The sequence below is a fragment of the Ambystoma mexicanum genome, chromosome 5p, assembly GCF_040938575.1.
Source record: "Ambystoma mexicanum isolate Mex_15411 chromosome 5p, UKY_AmexF1_1, whole genome shotgun sequence".
In the NCBI taxonomy this organism is placed as follows: Eukaryota; Metazoa; Chordata; class Amphibia; order Caudata; family Ambystomatidae; genus Ambystoma; species Ambystoma mexicanum.
In genome coordinates, this window is record NC_090930.1 from 1,150,977,854 (window position 1) to 1,150,995,245 (window position 17,392).

Genomic DNA, 17,392 nt, shown 5'->3' on the forward strand with positions numbered 1-17,392 from the left:
GAAGTAGGGGGGGGGTATTGATAGTGTGAAGACTCTGAGCTTGCACTCAGAGGCTAATAGACTATGTGGGGCCAGAGACTGGAATTCCATTCCCTCTCCACCTCTCTGTATCTGAAGTCCTGGTGCTGTCTTTCAATTTCCTGTGCTCACTCCTCTAGACTTGTTGCCACGCACCTGTGCTTGGGTAGCACCGATCACCTTTCCTGTCTGTTTCTCCTCATCCGCCTCCTCAATGCTCACTCACCCTAGTTGGAGATTAATTGAGCCCTCTCCTGCTATTCCTGAGATGTTCCCCTGACCTCCTTCTGACTTCTCCTTGTCTTCACCTCACCTGTCTCCTTTCCCCTCCTACTGGTCTTGCCATCCAACCTCATTCCTCATTCTTAGATCTCCACCAACTGCTTCCTTCACAATCTATTTTCAGCCCGAGTCTCACCTCCATCCTTAGCTATCCAGTCTCCTGCCTTCTCTTTTCTGTCCTCCAACCGAACCCTTTTCTCCACAGCTTCCTCCTTCCATCACCTCCTTCTGCTTCTGTATAAAACTCCCTTCTTTTTCTGCTAACCTCCTCATCCATACTTTTTGCATATTTTAAAGTTGTTTTTATTGTTCTTCAGAAGGCATGTGACCCATCACGTTAACTCGTCTTGCAGACCCATATATCAATGTTCTCTATTTGTGGCATGTCACTATCTACTTGAGCAAGAAAATATCCTTTATCCGTCAAATCACATATACCTTTCCATGAATATAGTCCACCATATGACCAAGGTCCAACCTTATTTTTCTTTTGTTTAAATAAAACGTTTTGGAAAAAGAACATAGCACTTAACAAATACCAGTGCTCAGTTGGACATTGTCCCAGGGAAGACATTGATCACATTGCATCCTCAAGAGACATACTGCGGCCCGTATAAACAAACTAAAAGATACAAGGTGTGCATAAATGACGGTCCACCCTTCTTCAGTATTTGCTTGTCCATCCTCGGCTCTCCTACAATTTCATGGAGGTTTTACTTTCAGTGGCATTAGATATCCGAGTTCAGTCGCCTGGGTATTCGGTTTGTATTTCCACAGGCTTCCATCAGCATGTCTAGCATGTTGAATTTAATCTGGCGTTTAGAGAAATGTTGTTCTTTTATACAGTGTAATACCTTTTTATTTTCTTTGTAGCTGACGCTACTACATTCTTCAGATTTAGTAGTGCTGTGACTCGCTAGCATTACGGTTGCCAACGCGGGCCTTCAATTTAATGGATATGGACACAGGAGAAAATCATGGAAATACTTTCTACACTTTACTGCAACTTCCAATTCTGAGGACGGTTTTGAGCATTTCTGCATGCCGAAAACTGTAAACCCAAGATTCTAATCCTCTGCTGATCAGTCTGATTCTTGTATGAGGAAACTCAGCCAGACACAGTCCATAGAAATTATTTGGCAAGGATGGCTTCTATCATGGTGTCTGTCAATGCAGATCCTGTGAAACACACAAAGTCTGGCAGTTCAGGAATTGGTTGCCTTTCATTGTATAGATGGGGTGACTCTCTAGAGTGCTACAACAAATTCAAGTCCGGGTGAAATAATTCAAAAGCGTGGATGCACAAGAGGCAGGGCTCTTATACCCATACTGAATTTCACCACATAAGGAAGAAGGGCTGCATCAACCCCCCTGTATTCAAACTTTGGTCCTAATTATTGCACACTCGAGCAACAGGTATGTATGGTGACCTACATTTTATGTACACAATCTAATGAAGTCTATGGGAGGTCGAAAGGTAATGGATTGTACCATCTCTGAGCTATTTTCATTTGAGTATCAATGGATTTTGAATGAATTTGCTTAAGACAAAAGTTAGTGTATTTTACTTTGTTAATTGCAAATATGATTTATATCTTCAACAGTATTGATTTAACTGCTGACACTGTGGCAGTTGTTCCCACTGGCAACGTTGTTAATGGCGCAACACAAGAAGATTACAATGGCCTCTCCGTTATCACCTGGAATATTGATGGCCTGGATGAATGCAATCTGCAGGAAAGAGCTCGAGGTGTGTGCTCCTACTTGGTTCTGTAAGTATTGTTCTGTTTCGTAACCTGGCCTATAGAAGGCCATCACTGTATGTTTGACGTTCTATAAAGTCGCTGTAAGTTGCCTCCCGCCTTTGCAGATAAATACCATAATCTGCAAAATAAGGGTCCTTTAGAAACCTGTTAAATACTGGTGTTATGGCTTGTATTACAATTTGGAGATTTGCATTTATAAAGATGACATTAAAAATTCATGAAGTAAGCATCAGAGCCTGGACATGTTGAGAGCAGAGTTGCTTGTCAGTTTGTTTGCGATATCATGGACTTTAATAGTAGATACTTTTTCTAGGATTGCTCAAAGTCAATTTCTCCAAAATGTTCAAAAAGAAAAGCAAAGTCTTGAACCAGTTATTAGAAGTTCCAAATGAAAGTTCACCAAACAAAAATCCACTGGTAACTGTTCGGCAGCTTTCTGTTGAAATGTCCCCTTTCCGATTCCAACCAAGAAAACGCCACCAATAACATCCTTCCAGGATGAGTTTATGACAATTTATGCTTCAACAAAATCCTTTGTATTTCTGACCTCCGCAGTGTCTTTTCGTATAATTGTCAGGATGCTTCTTCTTATGGTGTTGCTTTCCTCTTGACAAACCCTTTTACTACTGTTACTGTGGAAACCGGCTCCTTTGTTCCACAGTATGTCTAATACTTCAACCAACTTTAGGGGTAAGAAAGATGCTCTGACAGTATTTCACACAACCACAGTTCTAGTAGTTCTACTTCAACATGAAATTTAGAATTGTAGGGGTTTTTTTTCGTCCTCCCTCCATGTGTAGGCAAGGCACTCTTCTTTTTTAGGCTATAAGAAAAGGGCAGCCTCTTTGCCTCTTCTATCTGTCTTATTGTCACCGATATAACCTGCCTCTGCTTCCAGACTGCCTTCCCCAGCTTCATTCATACCTTCATGGTTCCAGTAGCTACCCTAAAGCTGTAGTGCCACGCTTCCAGCTTTGAATGGCAATGTCACATTTGTATCGGAGGACACTGGACCTTCAACAACTTTAACAACCTCAGAATGCGGGTTTCACCGTAGAAAGCATTTGCCTACTGGCTTTGGCAATGCTTGTTCTTCTGATCAGTTCAGCAACTTCTACATTACAGGGACGTTACAGGGGTTCATCTTCAACATATAAACAGATTTAGGTACATGGGACCACTCTTATCTTTAATTTTAAAGACCCATAAGGAATGGCTCCGCTCGGGAATCGCAATTGTTCATACATGACCTCTCTTTGTTATTGTATTCACCTTGTAACACTTTGTGAAAGTCAGCTTTGGGTTTCCGAGTGATTTGGAAATCGTTCTCCTTCTCAATTCCGGTAACATTTAAACAGTCCAACAATGGAAAATGAAGGCTTTCTTTTATACGCGAGCACCGCGACTTGCATTTGAAGTGCACAGGATACATTTTCATTGTTAAGAGGACTCTTCACAGCAACAGTTTCTACTCACTCTCACACAAGTTAATATACAGCTGGTAGCAGTTTCCGGTAACGGTTTTAAAGTGAACTTGCACGCAGAGCTTCACTTACCGGCTCGAGGAACACTGCGTTTGTGGACTGCTTGTACTTCCTGACTTAACTTTGCTTCTGCTACTATTTTAGGCACTATTGGGACCCACACCCCTCAGCAGCATAGGGCTCTTTGGTCTGGTCTCAACCACAGTGTTTCCCGCTCTCCTCTGTCCCTCGGCTTGCTTCTGTACACAGGACTCATGTTGTCGCACAGTCACGGCTCTGAACCCACAGCCACTAGGCGCACCTGGGAAGACTTTCAACCACGGCACTTATCTCTCAGTGCAGCCATGACAAAGCAGGGTTTGTGAACACCGAACTCTCTCAGGACTTGCAGATGAAATCTGCTTTCCTCTTGCCCTGGCGTCCCTTAAGTGAACACACTTCCTCATGAACTGCAAGCCTTGTGCTTGTCTCCTTCTGCTGCTACTACCAGCATTCCAGCTCCATTCTACTTTCCCCATCTGCTGCAGCCTTTTATGCTTCTTAGGTGGGGCAATTGATTTCAGGTGCAGGCTTTTATTGTTCATTGCCTCAACCTGGCAAAGACTGTTGGGCTTAATTGCCTGTCCTTCCTTTCTACATGCCCCTTCAGCCCCCTTCTTCGTCTCAGTCCCCATCGGATTCTGGGACATGTAGTTCATTTTAGTGAAATCAGGTTTTTCTACTTCTTTTATAATATTAAGGGTAGATTTAATTCCCTTACTATTTTCAAAAGAGGGATTGTAGATGTTAACCTTCTTATAGGGATAAGGTAACATTTCCGCCCTTCCTTGTAGTATACCTTTTGGTATGGGGGTGTGGCCAGAGTCCATGCTGTGAGGACGTGCCTGGCGTGAGCTCCAGCTCTAGCTCTGATCCTTGCAGCATTGTTTATTTTTATATTCCCTTTGTTGATTATAGCTGCAGCAGCACTGAGTCAACTTTGTGACTTCCTTTGATCCGTGCCGGAGGCTTAGAAGACTAGTTATACATTGGCACCTGAGGGCTCATAAGATTGCATATGGCAGCCGCGCCAGCGCTGGTCACACTGTGAGGGTCCGTTGGGGGACCGCAGCACCCTCAGTTATACATCTGGAGCTGCAGCGGAAGATAATTCGGTGCTGTGTCCCACGGCGAGGACTGTGCATCGCCTGCAGGCCTTCACGGCTGGCGCAGCAGAGGTGACTACATCAGTCCCCCTGCTGGCCGAGGCTTGGTACGGCTGCATTGCGCTCCAGCACTGTGAGGCCGCAGCTTTGGGGATGACCAGCATCCAAAAGAAGGGGGTTGTGTTGTGGCACGCCAGACCCCGGTCTCGCCCGCCTTCCCCAATGAGACCACTATCGAGGTGGTGGCAGCCCTGGTGTGCGGCAGGTCTGGCTCCGATGCTCACCGGTTGTCGGCTTGCTGCTGCTAACTCACTCCGAGATTCCATCAATGTAAACGGTGAGAGCTGCAGACATAGACTACCTGGTGGGCGAAACTGTTCGCCCACAGCAGTGTGCATCGTTACAAAGACAGGGGGGCTTGTGCTCAGCGATATATTTGTTCAGCTGAGGCCCTGGTGTGGAGACTACAAGCTCATCAGGATGAATTAATTTAGAGTGGATCACTGGGAGAAAACTCATTTCACCATAGTTGCATGTTGATGGCTATTTGATCAGAGGCTTACCTACATGTGCGGGGGGGCAATTGTGTGGCCACCTCTCCTTGTTCCACTGCCACCCACACTGGACAGATTTGTGTTTTTGGTGACCTGCTGGGGGAGGATTGAAGGGGTCATCTCCTTGTGATACTGGGCCTGCATTTCATTGTTACAACTTGGACTGCTTTGCTGGCTTCCGAGGGCTCTCTAGCTGCTCATTGGACCTTGGGATTGCCATAGGTGTACGCACCTACACACTCCGACTCCTTCTCCTGTTACTAACTGCACGCTGAGTGCTGCCTGGTGTGCATCCTGCATGCTCCTGCCATGCCATCCACCTAGTAGAAAGGAGGCAACAGGGCCACAATTATGGAGAAGGGGAAGCACTGTGATCCTGTGCAGGAGAAGGATGTGGAGCAGCCAGACGTGTTGACATCACAAAATGAGTCTCAGGAGGATAAAATCTTGGCAGCTATCGCGGCCTTGCAGTCCTCTTTGGAGACTAGAATCGAGGAAATCAAAGTAGATGTGCGCCTTTTGAGGCAAGACGTACAGTCTTTGGCGGAGAGGTTCACGGCTATGAAGTCGCTGTTGCAGGAGACTGCGACGACCACTGCGGATCTGGAGTCAAGAGTTAAATCCCTGGAAGAGAAGAATACTGCACTCGGATGGCGCGCCGAAGACACAGAAAGACGGTCGTGAAGAAATAACATACAGCTGCTGGACCTACCGCAAGGCATAAAATAAGCAGTTTTGCATAGCAATTTGCTATGCAATTCTGTTGGTTTGCTAATTAAATTGACACTTGTGTAGCAAAGTTAGCTATTTAAGTTACCCAGCTCAATTAAAGCGCTGCTCGCCATGAATTCCTCTCTGGCTCTCAAGGTTCTTGCTTCTCTGTTCACTGCAAGTTTAAAGGGGCTAACGGAGATAGTGCAATAGTAATAATCTCCTTCACCCGTAAGTGCCAAAGGCCTGTGTGGGAGTACTAGGCAAGATTTGTTTTCTTCTTCAAAAACAGAAGTAATCTGGATGATACTTTTATTAGCGATCTATATCCTCTTTGGCAAACACTGGTATGTGTAACTTTATTAAAAACAGTCATGCAATTCCATTCCTAACAATTTTAAGTTGCTCCATAATGCATAACTACAGTATTGCTTCTGTAAAACACTGCATTGTCTCCATGATTTACAGTAACGTTTAGGTTAGTGTATCTAAATTTCATAGTGTCCACTAGATGTTTCTTTGTTGGAGAAGTTGCATCACATTGACAAGTGAACACTTTTGGACATGTACATGATCCCATGGCCAACTGCTTTTAATAACACATCTAGGTATGTGACCTATCTGTGCAACTAGTGTTCAACTCATGGGAGGTTTTATACCAGTTACCCAGAAAGTGAGATGGCAGCAAACTACAATATTCCAGCTAGTTTGACCAATTCTCTGCCGGCTATGTATGCCATCTACTCTGCTTAGTCTCTTACTACTTTCTTTCCTCTAACATAAAGAATACACAAGGCTTAATAGACGTTTACGCAAAAGAATAATCAATCATTCCATCCAAACTGTATATCGACATATCTCCTGCAATACAACACGCTGTAGTTAGCCTCTAGAGCTCAATTTGCTCTAGGATTATGATTGCATTGAATATTAGCACCTGCAGGAGAGAGCTGGCCAAACTGTTCTCATAGCCTTTTTATCACATCTATTTTTTTGTTGCACCTAACCTTTTACAGACACTCGGACAGAGCTCGCAAAGTTCACTTGCCCACTCCTATTTGCAGGGGTTGTTTGAAACTTTTATGTAACAGACTTTTTTTTCAGTAAATGTCAAATGTTTCCCTGCGCTTAGCTAACAGCAGTGTGCCAGACATAAAGTGGGTGTGTGGTGACATGGACCACTTTACAGAAAGCGCATTTACATTGTCACCCATTTCGATAGGTCAGGTGCATTTCTTTTAGGTAGAGTAGGTAAACTAAATTACTTAACCTGCAGGTCTACTAGTAGAATTTTAAATAATTTGCAAGGCCTGATTCGTCTTACTAATACCTTACTTCAGCAGTACACAAAAATGCTGTATTGATGCTCATTTTAGGTTTTGGATGCAAATAACTTCTGGTGACATTAAAAATACTAGTACAACATTGCTAATCAAATGGGTGTTTGCTAATCAAGAATATTTTCATTGGCAAACTCTGCTAATCAATTTCTGAAAACTAATTTATGCCTTGTACCGGAGGGCACACATCCTACCTCTTGCATTGAGAACTTGATACTGCAAGAAGTTGGCCCAGGAAGGCAGTCCCAGGGCTTCGCAATTGAGCGAGCGCATCGTTTACTACAGAGGAGACCCCCGCCGGGTACCAACCCACGGCCCATGATTGCCAGGGTCCTCAATTTCAGAGACGGGGAGGTGATTCTGCAGTATTCCAGAGAGGGCGGAGTTATATAGTGGGGTAATTCCAAGATTGCTTTATACCCTGACCATATACCATTAGTCCAAAAGAAGCAAAACCTGTTTGTTCCCACGAAGGAGACTCTCCCTCAGCAGGGACTCAAGTACATGCTTGTTTACCTGGACAAATTGAAAGTACTGTACAAAGGGAAAGCAATCTTCTTCGAGACTCCGGAGGCTGCGACTATGTGGATGGACCACAATGCCATGGCAGACGGAGATATGGATGTTAACTCGGCTGAGAGAAGAAAGGGCACCTGAACTCCTTGAAGTCAACCCAGCGCAATCGTAACTGGGATGTATTCGATTCTTGCACTGTCACCACTGCCTGGGGAAACACTTTGCAATGGGAAGTGCACGCTGCTGCCCATGGCAGGGAATTTCGGATTCACACAGAACACTTGGCACTATTGGCGCCGGGCTATTGCCAGTGCCCCTGCCCTGATCTCATGGCAAAATTTTGGCTAGAGGGTACGGGTGTGTCCGACCAGCCTGATGCCGTTGAGCACTGTTTTTTGTAACTTTTTGATTGCATGTTGTCTGGTTTGTATATTATTTGGCTGGTATTGGCTTTTCCATGATGTGCTTTAATCAGTAGATCTGCACCAGTAAGACTGCAAAATGGCAATAACATGTTTTAAAATAAAAGTAGTATACCTAGTAGAATTGAGGAGGGTGTTTGATTTTAGGGATATACAAGATGTGTTCTTTTAATGTAATGGGCTTGGATGTTAGAACCTCAGGTTTTACCACCTTAAGTTTCAACAGGAGATTGAGAGATGTTAAAATGACATTTGGCATGGCATGGTGGTAAGCGTATCCCTTTTAGAGGAAACATGCTGTGTCCTATCCCACAGATTCTCCTCACTATCCTTGGCCCTGTCTCACCCAGGTGATCCTCCTGCAGTACGCCATCCCCAGTATTGGGATCAGGAAGCATCTACCCTCTCCTGATCACCTGGGAGGAGACGTTAGGCAGGCTTCTCGTGAGGGATCTGCAGGACTATTCACAACAACCTACTGTGTTCATATTGGTTAGTGCCTCTAAACCATTATCCAAGTTAAATAAAAGGAAATGAGTTGAAAAGACTAAAAGCATTACTCTGTGTGAAAAGAGAACACTGAAAATAAGGTTTTAGGCAGTGGTCGAAGTGTACCAAAAGAAGTAGTGGAGCTATGTTCCCTGCTGGACTGCTCTCGCTCCCCACAAACCCCATCACACGCCACCTCACATACACAATGCACACACCCAGACACTTACACCTGCTGTTTAAAGGAACGTTCAGTGCAGTGCACTGAAAGTGCAAGTTTCAACTTCTTCCTACACTTTTATTTTAAAACGAAACCATTACGGAACGGTTTCTTTTTAAAATAAAAGTATAGGAGCTGTAAAAGGTAATTTAAAAAAGTAGAGGAGCACCGCTCCCGACCGCTCCCGCTCACTTCGACCACTGGTTTTAGGCCTCCGCTAAATGGATTATAATGGGGCAGTAAGCCTGGTCGTAAGTCTCTTATTAACCACGCTTGTAATTATTCACTACTGAATTAAGGAATGAGCACAGCAAAAACAGTGTTCAAGTCTGCAAGAATTTGCAAAAAGAGCTGGATCGTTACTCATTGGCTTTCCTGGGGTTTCCTTATCTCAGCATAGTAGCTTGTTTGTGGTTCAAAAACTAATTCTGCCCTGCTAGACTCCACATGAAACCCATGGCATTTATCTGGCAAATCTACTTTGCAGTTCTGTGTATTTGAATGACCCGTTTCATGTGCCATAGGAATGAGATTAGTTGCTGTATCCTATATCTGATAGTTGACCTTTGCTATTGCTGAATGCGTTTAGCAGTTTAAATAATGTTGCATTTATTAACCAAATAAACAATAAATACATTGGTGATCTACCTTGGCACTTCCCGAACGTCTATGGAATCCATTTTGAGATGTTTGCTGAAGGTGCTGCTGTTCTGCAACATTCAGGTATCCACTAATCTACCATGAGTATAGCTGCGCTCCAGCTACTTAATTCTCTTCTTCCTATTCGTGTGCTGCCTAGTCTTGCACCCGAATTGAATGTCCTTTATGGTGAACCAGAAGAAGAACTTGAACCACATGTGGTTATTATTTACAAGTTTTATTAAAATAAAAACAAATGCCTATCTGACCCTATTGCTATGAGGGACGTTCCCTACTTAAAAAAAGTAAAACTAAGAGTGCTTGTCAAGTCCAAATAAAGTCTTCTCCGAATCCAAAGTAGCTAACTGGCCGTACCACTTTAGAAAATACCTAACTGAAAAGAAAAGGGAGGCTTGTACAGTAGCCTCTGGATGGACTTCTGCCTGGCCCAATTGTAGTTGACTTGTTCCATCTTTAACGTTCTTGCAGATGGTCTTCTACCGAATCGAATTTAGAGGTATCCAACACTTTCCTCAACAACAAGGTCCACTGCAGGGCAAGCGGGTGCACCAAGCATTTATTTTATGTGTAGGTGAGGGTAAAAAGGGGCCCCAGGCATTCCTGTAAGCCTCAAAATGTATCTGTGCTGCCAAAAAATACAGCTCCATATCCGGCGTGCCAGTGCCACCGTGCTCCCAGGGGAGAACCGCAATGTTTCCCAGCTAATCTGGGAGGCCTTTGGAAACCATGGCAGTTGCACCAATAAAGCTTTAACCGTGGCAACGGAGCTTGCCCCTGGCCACAGAGGAACATCCCGAAAAAAAAATAGAGCAATTTACGGACCACTACTATTTTAGCAATCACACCCCTGGCCAGTAACGTCAGGGGGGGGAGCCTAAACCATCCCTCCACCTTCGACCTTAAGATTTGGAGGTACTGTAAATGATTGATTGTCCTCTAGGAGGGAGCAGGCAGTCCAGCTGATCCGCACACCCAGATACATCACTGAGGTCTGTTCCCATTGATGACCACAAATATCAGCAGGCTTACCAGTCGAATTGTTAAGCGGGAATAGGATCGACTTGGACCAGTTTACTCTAAGCCCGAGACCAGACTCTGCAACTTACCGAGACAGCAGCTGCAAATTACTCACCGGTCCTTTAAAATATAAAATTGCATAATCTGCGTACAGGGACATGAGCTCTCTGGTACCGCCAATTGCCAAGCCCCTCGTGATATGGAACCTCCGCAGCCGAGCCGCAAGCGGTCCAAACGCTATAGCAACAAGTAGGGGCGATAGTGGGCACCCCTGTCTGGTTCCTTGGCCCAAGTCGAATGCACTAGACAGCTTACCGCACAACCTAATACAGGCATTTTCCCCAGCATATAGAAGATGCGCTGCCATCAAGGAATATTCCGGGACACCTACATACCGCAGAACATCAAACAAATGGCCCCATTCCACCAAATCGAATGCCTTCTGCATATCGAGCGGTGCCACCACTGCCTGCACTTTAGGGTCGATTTGAGCTAGTATAGCAAATTACCTATGCAAATTCAGTGTGATAGACCACCCCAGAGTAAAACCAGATGGATCTGTATGTACAAGGGCTGAGGCATATGGTAGTAGCCGATCTGCCAGCACTTAAGCAAACATTTTAGTATCAAGATTTAGCAAAGATATTGGGCGGTACGAGGCGCAGTCCAGGGGGGTCCTTCCCAGGTTTTAAAATTAAAGTCACGACTGCCTCACTCATTGTGGAGGAAGCTGTCCTACTCCTATCACTTCCTCCTAGACAGACACCAAGTGTTTGGCAACTTCCAAACCCAGTTCCTTATTGAACTCTGCAATTATGCCATTAGTGCGAGGCGTCCTAGCAGTAAGCAATGCATGTTTTGCTACCGTAATATCATTTTCTGTAATCTGTGCAGCTGAAGCTTCAGCCGCCTCCTAACCCAATGTCTGGAGGGCTGCTCCCTGCAAACATTCTGCTAGCTTGTCCGCGGCTATAGTTTCCCTGGGCACATATAACTGCCTGTAGTACACTCTAAAGAAATCCAGTATGGTGTCAGACTCCACCACCACTCACCCGGTCATGTCCCGTATCGCAGCAATGTCACCAGGGCCCCTTTCCCTGCGAAGCATAGCTGATAAGAGCCGGCCCAGCCTACCCTCCATGCCATATCGACGGGCCATAACCAGACGCCAGGTCATTAAAGCGATCCACTGCATCCCGAAACTCAACCCTGTACTCTGCCGCCTTAGCTTAACATCCACAGTCTGGAGCTAATTAATTTTCCTCTCAACCTCCGTCAGCTGTCTAAGAATAGTATTCAGAACCACAAACTCCAAAGACGTAAAAACCACTTTTTCTTTTTTTTTTAATGTATTTATTAGTTTTTGGTAAACATAAGCTTGCAATAGAACAAAAATATTGCGTTTCATAAAAATACATTTATAACTTCCCGTCTGTCCCACCCGGCCCGCCCCCCCCAGACCACTGTCTGTACTTCAGTTCTGTTCATGCCAAACTGCGGTCCTGAGCTGCTCACATCACATGAAGCATCTTCTTTCTGCCTTGAGTGATAGATCTTCATCAGATCTATCACTGTCTCACATGCACAGAACTGGAGCGACTTGTGGATCAGTAGCATGACTCCAGCTGAGTATGTAGAGTACGAGGTATAATACCTACATGTGCCCACGACCTATCAACCCTTTCATTTGTCCCACCCAACAGATGGGTCTCTTGTAGCAGGAACAGCTTTGCGCCATGCCACTAACAATAGTTGACCACCTTACAGACTTTACGGTTGTTTAGCCCCCGGACATTCCAGCTCATGATCTTACAACGGGTCATAAGTTCCTAACCCAAGTGCACATGACAGCTCGACAAACAAAAAACTATATAGGACAATGCATACCCCTAAGCCAGATAAAACATAGGTTTCCCCACACAAGACGTTTATCAATTTTCAAAAACGGTCCCCTGCAACACCCACTGCCCCCCACACTCCCGCCCTGCCAACCCACACAAACAAATCAACATGTTCAATAGCCGGTAGCTTTGGACTCTACCACCCTGATGGCGCGCCCGCTACTCAAGACACAAGCATCAATTATAACCCTTGGTTGCAGGACCGATTTGTTATGTGGACTAGCTTGTTGCAGACCCACTGTCCATAATCACTCTTGGCCATGTAAGCCCAGCAAGGCATATACTAGTTTCAGTTTATCAAAGCACTCCAAACTCCAGTTTGTCTCGACTGCTGCAGGTATTTCAAGCTGTTGGATCAGGAAAGCAGTGCAAGCAGTGCAGGCAGTGTAAGCGTATGTGATCTCCAGGGCACTCCTCTCATGCAGGAATCGTCTGCTAGCCTTCCTCCGGGCCCAATTCCTCACCGGGGGTGGGGTGGGGGAAGCTCTCATCTCAGGGGAAGGGGCCCGACCAGCCTGCACAAGGAGCGGGAACCGCACCCAGCAGGGAGACCCAGCAGGGCTAGTGCTGTATAAGCCACGCCATGGAGTGGGATGCCTTCACTTTTCCTCCGCTGCCTGTGGGTGTCGCCAGTCTCAGCCCCGGGGCTCAGCCCGCTCTGAGGATCCAGCCACCTCACGTTCCCCTCAGCGGTCACCAACTCCATGGAAGCAGTCCTCCATACTCACTAGGCCAGTCAGTCTGCACCGCTGATATCCACCAGCCTTCACCGCAGGAGCGCCTTGCACTGCAACACCCCAGCAGGCAGGCGCAGCATCAGCCCCTCTGCAGAGTTCAAACTTGCTCTGATGTAGCGTGCAGTGTTCTTAGCAGCACAGTGCAGCATCTACACACCACGTGTGCAGTGGGAATGGTGTGTGGCCTCCCCATTTCGTAGATGCCTTGCGGAGCTCAGGAAGAAGCGACCATCTTGGTTGCGAGCGCCCCATCTCAGTTTCTTAACTTGGCGTACTTTGTAGACTATTTCAGCCTTATATTACATTGTTTGTATCCCTTTTCTCTTTTCTCTAAGGGGCTGTGGTACCCGTTACGTTCTCTTCACTGTTCGTAATATTGACGGCTATTCCAGCCTTGCATCACAAAGTTCATATTGTTTGCTAATGGTGCCATGTGTCCGTTATATTTGTTCTGGATTTCGTACCTGCGTCGTTTTCTGTGCTCCTTGAAACCACAGTTGGCTATGTCACTCGCCTCCACAGCTCCGTTGCGTCTCTTTCTCCATCAGTGCCTCTCGTGAGCTTGGGGATCTCGGACTCCTCTTTCCGCTCGGGTCTCGGCATTGGTTGCTGGGCGCTAGGCCCACCACTGCTCTTCTGGGTTGGAAGACAGTTGTCTTTCCGTCCTTTGTCTCGCCTTGACCAGAGCCTCTTTCTCGCTAAAGGTACCCGCCGTCCAACCTCCTATTAGTGGGTTTCTCGCTCTGCACGTCACTGCTGGCTCGATGTAGCACCGCCCCTTCAGGACGTAGATGCACCAGGGGCTCGCCTCTGCATAGCACTTGCTCTCCTCCCACCGTGGGAGTTCCCTGTCAATTCACAAAATGTTTTGCTTCTTATACACATGATCATGGTACCATTACCTGAAGCCGATAGGGTCAAAGAAGGATCTTTGATCTCTAGTTGTAAGAGGAAATGCCAGTCTTTCCGTCATCCATATATACAGAAAGGGTGGTTTTGACTGTGAGTTCGATGCTGGAATGGGAGTCCTTGTCCTCAAGAAGGGAGTCAATCCCATTGAGGTCCCACTTGCCCAGGCCCCTAGGGAGGATCTTGCGTAGCGGACTCACCTTTCTAACCTGAAAGGGAGTGGCTCCCCTCTGGTGAGAAGGGATGAACTTTCCAGATTCGTCACATCTGTGTATGAATACTTGCAGGGAGGGACTTTTCAAATGTGAGCCCTATGCCCCATCCTCCTGTTGCCGTTTTGATACCAAAGTATAACTTCTTGATCTCCCTCTTTTCCCAGGACTCCCCAGGGAACTATTCTGTAACGCCTCACTTATTCCCACTGCCCCAAATGGTTGTTTACATGGGGACTGAAAACAACATTGAGGACAAGGGCCTTTTAAATTTGCTTGGTGGTGCTGATACCGTTCCTGGAGGCTTGGATCACAAGACCAATGGAAGTCTTTCTCTACAGCGTGAGGCATATAACTGACAAGACCCTTACCTGGATAAGCGGATCCTGCACGGTGCAAGGAGACTGCTACGAAAACACCCATAGGAGTGGGGTTACACATAGCACAACCCACAGCTACATCGTGGAGTGGAAGCATCTTGGAGGCAGGACGTATGTGGTGGGCGGAGTGTTGGACGCCAACGTAACTGTGCCAATCCTAGGTTCAGCAGAAGCCCTTAATCCTAAAGCTGCCGGAGCATAAATTGAGCCGCAACCCTGACAGCAGACTGCCGAAGCCAAGGTGCCTGAGCGGAGAGGCAAGGGAGAGAGAGAGAGATGACTCGAGGAAGGTCGGAATGCTAGGAAAGTGGATTAGCGATCCACAAGGTCCGGTGGGCTCTATAGAAAAGCAAAAACTGAGAGGGTGACTAAGAAATGAATACCCCGATGGGTGTTTGTGGCCGGTGAACAAGCAAGATGGCGGCATTATTAATGAGCTCTCAGACGGAGCATTGGATAAATGGCCTTTTAGATGCACAAGTGGGTGAAACATGACATGTTGTCAAAATGATACCGGGCACTCTGGTGCTCCTGCTGCTTTAATTCATTCAGTGCACTAGTGTGGCAGGCGTCGCTGGAGGCTGATATTCTCCAGGAGGATGTTTGACCTGGCTTGGAGGGGGACCGACACGACCGCTGCTACGAACATGACAAGTTGGTGCGGTTTGAGGTGGGTTAATTGACCGCGGTCACGGGTTCTTTCACAGTTTGCTCGCAGTGATCAGCTTTATGAGCCTGCGTAGCTGCTTCATCACACTGACTGCTGGGTAATGCGACGCGCGGCCACCTCTGAGATAATGATGCCGCGTCTTTAACGTGAGAACGCGGCTTCCTGAAATACTACATACCTCTTGCCTGACAACGGTGTTACTACACCTATTCGAGCAATATTCTACTTTTAGTCTTTACCATTGTGCATCTCTCTGATCATAGTTTAAAGCCTTTTTGAAGGAAAAAAGCTTTGAACACAAAATAATTCAAATTTTTAGCCTGTTGAGTACCAATGGCTGTTTAAAATTCTGGTAGTTCTTCTGGACACTTATTTTCCATCTATAAAGGCATGGAAAACATATTTCAAGAACTATCTTCCATTCAATCTCTATTTTTGATTCAAGGTCCTTGTAAATCCTGTATGATTTCAACTCCTTTAAAAATTACATGAAAACTTAACTCCAGGTGATCAGTGGTAGGGGAGCGTAGCGTGTGCCATTTATGGAAGACCGATTGGAAGGACTGGAACAAATGCACAGTAAAATCCAGCATTTGGAAGTAGAAGTTACCAACCTCAAAGACAGAAATAGGAGGAATAATATAAGAATTTACGGGGTGCCAGAAAACATTGAACAAAATCACCCCATTACATGTCTCACTGATTGGCTCCTAACATTTTTAAATATTACCTTTTCACCTCCTCTTTAGTTTCAGCGTGCTCACGGAATAAGACCTCATTTTACCTCCATAGCAACTCACCTAGACCCCTGATTGCTTGCCTATTATGACACCAACAAGCACGGCAGATCCTGCTTACTGCAAAGAAAATGTCACCTTTAACTTTTCAAGGCAACAAGATATTTATTTCCCCATATTTGTTCAAAGCAGACATATATGGACAAGCACCTGGATATCTTAAAGATCTTATCAAGATAATCACCCTGTGAGAACTACCAGGTCGAGTGTTGGGATATGTATGGCTGTCTCCAGAAGCAAGCGGGCCAGAAGTGATGACCGATCTTTTCCAGTACAGGCGGCCATGGCTTGGCACAAACGTCTGAAAGACTTGTGTGCCGAAAGCAACATTCTAAGCTTTAGGAAGAGGCTGAAAACTATTAATTTCTCTGATACTCTCCATGCTCATCCTCCTATTTCCTGGTATCTGTCTCTTCTGCGCCCTGATGCCTGCGGGCCCCAGCGCATTATAAATAAATGCATTTTTTTTAACAAATATGCCTCTTCCAATACAAGAATTCTCTTTTAATACCCTCTCACATACACAACCCCTCCAATCCCCTCCTCCTTCTTGCATTAAATACTGAGAGTTTTTGACAGTGTATCGTGGCTTTTCCTTTTTGAATCCCTCTTATGGCATGGGTTTACCCCCCACCTTTTTCAAACAAATCTTCCTTTTATATTCTACTCCTTCAACCAGATTCTTTATCAACAATACCTTTACCAAATCATTTCCCATTTCGTGAGGCACCAGACAGGATTGTCCATTGTCTCCTTTTTTTTTAGCTTTAGAACCACATCTCCAAAGCATCTGTCAATAATAGCATCAAAGGTATTACTATGAAATAATTTTCTATTAAATTGTCTGCATATACTGATGAGAGTTTACTTTACCTGTCAGAGCCAAATAATTCTCTTTTAGCACTTATGTCTGCTATCGATCAATTTGCCTGTGTTTCTGGTTATAAATAAAATTATGACGAATCAGAAATGTTGCCTCTTAATAATTCCTGTGTTATGGATGAATACTCCTTTTTGGAATGAAGTGGTGCATTTCTTCTATTAAATACTTCGGGATCCCTATTGCCAAACACATCACGTCTACCCTAAGCTTTATTCAGAATGCAATTATTGATAAAATTAATCATTGGTCCCCTTTGTTCCTCTCTTGGTTGGGTAGGCT

General features: G+C 45.4%; 1 protein-coding gene across 2 annotated transcripts in view; it reads left to right on the forward strand.

The window, feature by feature from the left end:
- TDP2 (tyrosyl-DNA phosphodiesterase 2) overlaps positions 1-17,392 on the forward strand; it is a 190,790-nt gene that overhangs the window by 85,472 nt on the left and 87,926 nt on the right. For both annotated transcript variants that reach the window (XM_069613619.1, XM_069613618.1), the window contains one exon: positions 1,905-2,072. In XM_069613619.1, the coding sequence (XP_069469720.1) occupies positions 1,905-2,072 (168 nt within the window). The remainder of the gene's footprint in view (positions 1-1,904; positions 2,073-17,392) is intronic.